Consider the following 7,863-nt stretch of genomic DNA (forward strand, 5'->3'; position numbering starts at 1 on the left):
ATCACCTGTCTGGGGTCTTGTGAACCCAGCATTCATTCCTGCCTGAGGCAGGGGGTCAGGCTAGATGATCTGTTCAGGTCCCTCCTGACCCTAGCTACTATGGAACTATGAAACATTTCTATCAACATTTGACATTGTGACCAAAAACATTGCAGCAACATTTTGGAAAAGGACAACCTGCTCAACTCAACCTTCCTCCTCTCCCAGTATGTATCTTGTCTAGTGCCGCTTGATGGGGAGGTCATGCAATTGTAGTATGAACCCAAAGGGGTGACAATGATAAAGCCACATCAGCCATTCCTGATCCTAAATGAATCCACAGCTGCCTGGAAACAGCGTCTGGAGTGAAAGTACTGGCAGGACTTTCAGGACAACCTCTTATTTTTAGATGTTCCTGACTTTCTGATAACATCTCTCCATTGAAATTTTCTAGGCTTGGCTCTGCCCAGAGAGAGATTTATTTTTCAGCAGTGGCATGTATTCTTTTTAGCTGTTTCCAAGGAACTGAGCCTCATGTCCTCAATCTAAGCAAAGCTTTATGATGGTTTTGATTTTGCATGCAGCTCAGAAACTGCTGGACTTGGCAGAGTGGAATTTTCCAGGCTGGTTGCACTTCATGGAGGCCTGGGCCCTTGTGTGCTTTGTAAAATAAGCATGTCCCTGGAAGGTGGCAAAAGCCATTAGGCTGGTTTTGAACAAGGTCCTGACACAGAAAAGGAGCCAGAAGATGGACTCTGGGAGAAGGAGGATGGTGATTTTCTATCAGAGGAACAGCAGGGGGAAGTTGCTACACTCTACCAATGGGGGCCAACCTTTTTTGGCAGGCATGCCACAAGGTAAGCCTTCCCTGCCCAAAAGCCACTCCAGTCCCCTTCTCCTGCCTGATCTGCTGCTCTTCTTCCTGCTCCCTGTCTTATGCTCCCTGTCTGATCTGCTGCTCTGCTTTCTCTTGCCTACCCTATCTACTGCTGCAGAGCCTGTCCTCTCCCTGATCTCCTGTGTGCCACATACAAAGGCTGCCTGTGCCACTTGTGGCATGCATGCCATGGGTTGGGCACCCCTGCTCTAGACAATGTGGCATGAGACTGACATTCAGGAGACCTGGATTCTGTTCCATGCCCTGCCACTGGCCTACTGTGTGACCATGTGACTCTTAGCAACACATGTTTGGGTTCCCTGTTATCTGTATAGACCGTATGCTCCATGGGACAGCTCATGCTGTCTCATTCTGGGTGCAACAGGTAGCACCACAGAGCCCTATACTGTGCTGTGACCTCTAGGTACCCCTGGAATACAAGGACACTAGCAATAGTGCTCATATGCTGCCCGGTGCCCTCTCCTGTGTGCGTGCACCCCCACCTGTGACATTCTTGCGCAGCTCATCATCCGACTCTTGCAGCGTCCGCATCAGCTCATAGATGCCGTTCTCCTCCACCAGTGCCAGTTTATTTTCAACATTGTCATAAATGAGGTTGCGTGTGGCACCAGTGGCATGGCGCTGCACCTCCTGGTTGGGGCTGTTGAAAAGCTTCACCAGCTTGGGCACAGCTTGGAGGCTGCGAGCCTGAAAGGAGAGGGATCAACAGCTGTGGGACTGAGACAGAGGCAACTCCTGAGAACACAGTCTGCTCTGGCCTACACTGGATCCCTGCCCTGCTGCCATCTGTGCCCACACCTGCCCCCAACCAGGAAAGTCTGAGCAGGCCCTTCCAACTCCCTTTGAATCACTATTTGGCAAAAAGAGGTTCCTGCAGACTAACAGGGGACACCTCTTGGTATCTTCCACCAGTGTGTATACCCATGAACATGCTGCAGGACTTGAGCCCTGATCAAGGGAGTATTTTGCCAGCATGCCTTGGGGGACAGCCCCATGTTCACTGCCCCTCACCTGCTTCTTGGCATTGCTGTCACTGTAGCACTTGTGTTGGATGTAGGCAGCTCCCAGCACCTGCAGGTTCGGGTCGCTGGCTATCAGGTATTTCACCGCTGAGGGCAAGTCAATGTCATCAAATCTGAAAGACAAAGGTGGGTCAGGAACCATTACCACATCCTCCTAGGGGGTCCTCCTTCCTAATCTGCTTTAATGTAGGGCTCTGCCATGTCCTACTTGCCACATCAAGGAGCCCCTCTTATAGGCGCTGACTCCGTGGGCGTTCTGGGACTTAAGCACTCACTGAAAAATTTTAGTCAGTGCTCAGCACCCACAAGCTATGGCCATTTTGGTTTTGATGTTAAAAAAAGTGTGCTTGACCAGAAGAACTAGCGTGTTACTTCAACCCAGCTCTGCAGTGTCTGTAAAGATTGGGCACTTCAATGGGGCTTTTTGGCACTTTTAGCTAAAGCTGATTCCATCAGCTATTACATAAAAGTGCCAAAAACACCCCACTAAAGCACCCAATCTCCACAGATGCTGCAGAGCTGGGTTGAAGTAATGCACTGCCTCTTCTGGGCACATGTGGGGTTCAGTGCACAAATGTGCCAAGTTTGAAGTAAAGTGCTAGGTTTTGGGTTTTTTACGTCTGCAAGCACCTGCTGGCAAAAACCCAAATCGGCACCTATGGTCCTCCAGTTTATCCCAGCATACTTCTTCACTGGGCCCAGCACCATGTGGTCATCAACCCCTGGTCAAAAATGAAGAACTAGGATGGGATTTTTTCAGAGCCTGACATATTCCTTCAACACCAGCCTGTAGGGGTTGCCACTGAGTGGCAAGCTCCTTTCCTTACATCCCCCGTGCAGGAATTTCAGTGTGTTCCTGTCCCCAGGCCAGCTTCTCAGGACACACCAGCCGTGGGTCTGTCTCCAGCACTCACCCGCCAGAGTAGGACTGCTGGGACATCAGTGTGTGGTGCCCATTGTACATCCCACTGGACCGCAGGTCCTGCAGTTGGTGGTTGGACTCTGCCAGGCTGCGCACAGATGGGGCACGGGAGCTGCGCTCTACTGTGCCCACATAAGAGCTCCCGGCTCCCGTCTGGAGGCCGGTGAAGGAGCCAGTGCTCAGGCGTGAGCGGTTGTTGCTCTGGAAGCGCTGGAGAGTGCGCATGGCAGGCGCACGGATGGTCCGGTTTTGAGGTGCCTCTATGCCGTCCATCCAGTCAACTGGGCTCTTCATCCCAGCATTGGAACCGGCACTCATCTGCCTCTCGAAGGTGTAGGACCTGGTGAAGCCACCACCAGCCCTGCCTTTGTAGAGGGAACCATGGGCCATGGGATCCAGCTGCTCAGAGATGATGCTGTAGCGATCATCTGAACGCGTGGGGCTGCTCGGCCCATTTGTCAGGCGCAAGGAATGCAGCGACATGGTGTCGAAGTTCTGCCGGCCCCGGTAGCTCCGCTCATGGAAAGAGTTTGGCCGTGAGATGTGGGTGGCTGGCATGGGGGCATAGTTTGTGGCATAGGTAGAGACCTTTGGCACACCACCATTGCTGATGGCTGCCATTTTCCTGTGGGATGAGAGGTCCACAGCTGAACGGGAGGACCAGCCAGCAGACTTCATCGTGCTGTAGTCCTTGGCCATTGGCTGATACAGCTGTGGGAAGGAGGAGACCAGAGTCACCAGCATCCCATTTTAATAGCAGAAGTGCTCTGTTCTTTGAAAACTTCCAGCCCAGCAAACTCCCAGGCTGGGACTGTATAGCTAAGGCAGAATCTTTTTCTGCCCACCATTGCCACCAGCAGGAGAGATCCTGTCCTCAGCAGTACCTGTGCAGCCTCCACCACATCATCCCCTGGAGATAGGGGCTGAACAGGTATAACTGAAGCCATCATTTAGCTGGCAGACCAGATATCATTGATCATACCAGGAATCTCAGCTCCCAGCCTGAGTTTATGGGACTCTTCTTTTTTTCTTTTTCTTTTTAATGGCATCTTTTAATTCCTACCCTGAGCACATTTGATGGGGGCCCCTTGACTGACAAAGGGTGAAATCCTGGCTGTACTGAATGAAAGCCGGGCAACTGTTCATGCCAGGATTTCATCTGATAACCAGGGAACCCCATGGGCCTGTATTTAGCTGCTCCGTGCTACAAGGGCTCAGATATAATGTCACCCGAGCACCCTGAGGCTGCTGTGAGCCCAGTTTTCCTATTATGCTGTGGAAGGGTCACTTGTCACTGAATCACTCCCCCTTCTCTGCTTCTCCTCCTTCCTCAGCTGGCACTAGGGGAAAATAGTTCAGTCACTACAATAATACAAAATTCTGTGAGTGGGATGTGTTGTATACAGGGTAGATCACACAGATGGGTAGGTTGGTCTGCCTACCCACACCCAGCAGGTGAGCTCATACGTACAGCGCCTTTGTGCTCTAAGCCATTGGTCTGGGACCTGGAGCTGAAGGAGGACTTCAGTGTGTTGTTGTATTGGATTTGGGAGGAGCCACCACCTGCGGGACAAAGACAGACAGACAAGACAGGCAGTGTTTAGCAGAACCAAGAGTGATCCATGTACTCAGAGCCTTGCAGTGGGACCAGAGCGTGCAGACTCTGCTGAGTGTGATACCAGTTGGATGGGTGTGGGCACCCTGGCGCTTTGGCTCAGGGCAGGGGATGCAGTCTGGAGTTGTGGACTGGCCCCCACTCTCAGCAGTGGGCTGGTACTCAGTCTTGGGACTACACAGAGTTCCCACTGTGAGTTAGGCTGGCAGAGCGCCTGGGCTGGCTGGAGATCTGGGACCATCCCCAGGAGGTCAGTGGGCCCGGGCTGAGAGTCTGAACTGAGCAGAGGAAGGAGCAGTCTCTGCACCAGCCCTGCTGTGCCTACAGGGCTGGTCTGTCCCCACAAGCAAAGTTGGGCTCTTGCAGTCCCGTCTGGGAGGCACTTGCCTTCTCGGACCAAACACACTCGGTCTTTCAGCACAGCCAAGCTTATCTGGCTCCTGTTCCCTCTCCCCCGCCCCTGCCATTTTCTACACACTTTCCCTTTGTACACAACTCCCCTTTCAAGCCCTCTCCTAACAAAGGGCTTTTAGAAGGTCTGGAGCTGGCAGGAGGCCTGGCAAGCGGAAGGGAGGTGCCCCACCTGTGCCTGGGAATCAGTGCCACGGCAGAGGAGGTGACGGATTATTTTGGGAATCACCGCTGCATCACGGGAAACCTGCACTAAGACTATGCCGGGGTCATAAGTGGAATGGGTTTGAGCAGCTTCAGCTCCTTCAGAGGCCAAGGTCTGCCAGTGGCAGACCATCGAGCAGGGAGCCGTGACGCAACCGCTCCAGGTCTGCAGAATCTAAGCTCCTGTGGGGCAGGAGCCATGTCTCCTCTGGCTCACAGCAGCATGTTACTATGGAGCTCAGAGATCCCTTTCCTGATCCACCTTGGTTTGAGTGAGACCTAAAATTAATCATCCTTGCCCTTTGGCTGCTGGGAAAATCAGTGTAATCAGGATCACCTCTGGTCTCCTCGAGCTTGGCTGGGGGGTTCTGGGAGGTCTCAGACCAGCTTTCACAGACCCTACCTGAAAGATCAGCCTTGCCAAAAGCAGCTTATCTATCAAGGCCTTGAGTTCAACAGTTTCAAGTGGCCTGAACAAAAATCCCTTCCCCTCTCATGCAAGCAGCAGCTTAGGTGTATGATGTCCTCCTCTTCCCAGCAATCCAGCTGCCTGGGGCGTCTGCCAGAGGAAATAAGACCTGAATTTCTGGGTGCCAAGCACTTTTTTTCCATTTTGGTACCAAAAACGGTCCTGGGGTATGCTGAACATCTGCTCCATTCCCTTGACCTACTGTTTACAATTGCTTTCACCCATGGAGATAACTATAGATGTGGAGCCACCCGTTTTATTGGTGTCTGTTTTGGAAACAATTCCAGTCAATGCAGCCAATCAGCTGGGTGTTACTTGCCCTACTGACCACCCAACAGAAATCGGGTCTCTTGTTTTCCAGCAGTGGAAGGAGTATAGGCCGCAGATCAAGGCCAACTCCCCAAGCCATTGCTAAAACACTGCCTCCGTGTAGTCTAATATCCTTTTGTGATACCCCCGTAGGAAGAATAATAATTATTTCCCTGCTAGGGACACTGGCACAACCCACCTCTCCTCTTACTTATCTGGGACACTATCAAATCATGGTCATTACTGGGGGTTGTTTAATGCAGAATTGGCCTGAATTGCAAGGAGCCAAATTTAAAAAGAAAAAGTGACTGAGTTCATTTCAAGGCAGCCAGAATCGAAAAGGCTACAGCCTGCCTGAGGCATTAGCAGTCGCAGTTTACTGCCACTCACACGAATACATGCTTTGGCATACCACCTTCATGTTGGTCCCAGCTGTCTGGTCCCAACTGCAAACTCTTGACTTGAGACTGGACAGACCATTCCAGATTTATATACAATTAGCATCTCTCCAAAGGCAAAACTCTGTGCTAGGACCGAGGGTGCTGGAGAAGTCCGGTGGGGACCGGACCCAGAACTGGGATGGCAAGATGACTGCAGGTTGATACCGGGGTGCACTGGTAGAGGGATGCGGGCATCACAGACCTGCAGGGCTGTGAGGAAAGGGGTGCGCTGACAGGTCTGTTCAAGACTTTGGACAGTCCAGGCCTGCACTTGTTCTGGTCAGGAAGGGGAGGGGCAGACTGGCTCAAGTGCCACCTTGCCAACTTCTACAACTAAGCAAGTGCTGCCCAGGTCTCAAGGCTGCCTGGCCCAGCCCCAGGTCCCAGAGACCACATTCCAACCAGGATGAATACATTATTGGAGCTGGAACATGATTTCCCTACGCCTCTCTCAACCAAGCAGGAGACAATGTCCCATCCTGCACGCATAAGGCTAAGGCAAAGTCTTCTGGCACCTGATTGGAGCCAGAGGAGATGACAGGGGGTTGGTTTAGGTCAGGTGGCAAACATGAGCTCAGGTTTGGCCAGCTTCTTTCATCCCAACAGCAAGGAGCCTGAGAGATGCCAGGCAGGCCTGGGATGTTATGTAAACACAGTGCTCCGACACACTGCTGCAGACCAGCTGGGGAGTCAGTCTGTGCGGGGTTGGGGCCCTGTTGGGTGAGTTGGACACCAGTGTCCCAAAACTAGGGGGAGCCAGCAGGAGGAGCTGGAAGCCAACACACTCTGGTCCTTCATGGTTGCAGCAGGAACAAACAGAGCCATGGGAACCCCAGCACGTACAGAGAAGGTTAGAGCAGCCGACTCCACCACTGAGGAGCCTCTGTGGGGACCCCAATGCTCAGGGTAGGATGGTTCCTGTCTTTCCCCAGCCCTGCCCAGACAGCAGAGGGCAAGGCTGCAAAGGGATGCCCTACTTCGCCAGCCACCAACCCCAGTATGGGACAGGGAGCCCAGCAACTGCTCTGCCACTACCCCGTCAATCATTTCCAGCTGTGGCACTCAGACCACACATGTGGGTTGAGTCTTCCCTTTTGTGGGAAGGAAGCCAAACCAATTGGCAGGACCATGCTGATGCACCAGATCCCTGGGCAGACACTGAGAAAGGCCTTCCTGCTGCCTGGGAGCCCTCCCAGCAGCCGGTTTCAGACTGGCCCATCAGAGGCATCTGTGTTTTTGGACAGGGAATGGCTCTGGTGAGGGGCACTGTGCTAGAACGTGCTCTAATGCTGTCACAGATGGAGCTGGCACTCAGGTCTGGGAGGGGCTTTTAGTGGCAATGTACTCAGCTGAGTGGGGACAAAAGGAGGCACTGTTCCCCCTTTGCCTCCACTGCCCAGGGGAAGTCCTTACAAGTCCATGTCCCACAAACCAGAGGGAATCTCAGTGCTGGCTACACCCAGCTGAGTCCCAGCTGGTGAGGAAGACTGTGGCACCCCATGGGGGTTTGGCTGCAGGCCTATTGCAAGAAAAGGCCAGTTGCAGCCTTCCCTACCCACTATAGCAGCACCCTGCTGGTGGTGTTTGCAGGGCC

General features: G+C 52.9%; 1 protein-coding gene across 2 annotated transcripts in view; it reads right to left on the reverse strand.

The window, feature by feature from the left end:
* PKP3 (plakophilin 3) overlaps positions 1 to 7,863 on the reverse strand; it is a 47,772-nt gene that overhangs the window by 14,604 nt on the left and 25,305 nt on the right. For both annotated transcript variants that reach the window (XM_019519855.1, XM_019519854.1), the window contains 4 exons: positions 4,293 to 4,384; positions 2,814 to 3,532; positions 1,889 to 2,012; positions 1,360 to 1,564 (listed from right to left, as the gene is read on the reverse strand). In XM_019519855.1, the coding sequence (XP_019375400.1) occupies positions 1,360 to 1,564; positions 1,889 to 2,012; positions 2,814 to 3,532; positions 4,293 to 4,384 (1,140 nt within the window). The remainder of the gene's footprint in view (positions 1 to 1,359; positions 1,565 to 1,888; positions 2,013 to 2,813; positions 3,533 to 4,292; positions 4,385 to 7,863) is intronic.

The sequence above is a fragment of the Gavialis gangeticus genome, unplaced genomic scaffold, assembly GCF_001723915.1.
Source record: "Gavialis gangeticus isolate Ggan-Ray unplaced genomic scaffold, GavGan_comp1, whole genome shotgun sequence".
NCBI lineage: Eukaryota > Metazoa > Chordata > Crocodylia > Gavialidae > Gavialis > Gavialis gangeticus.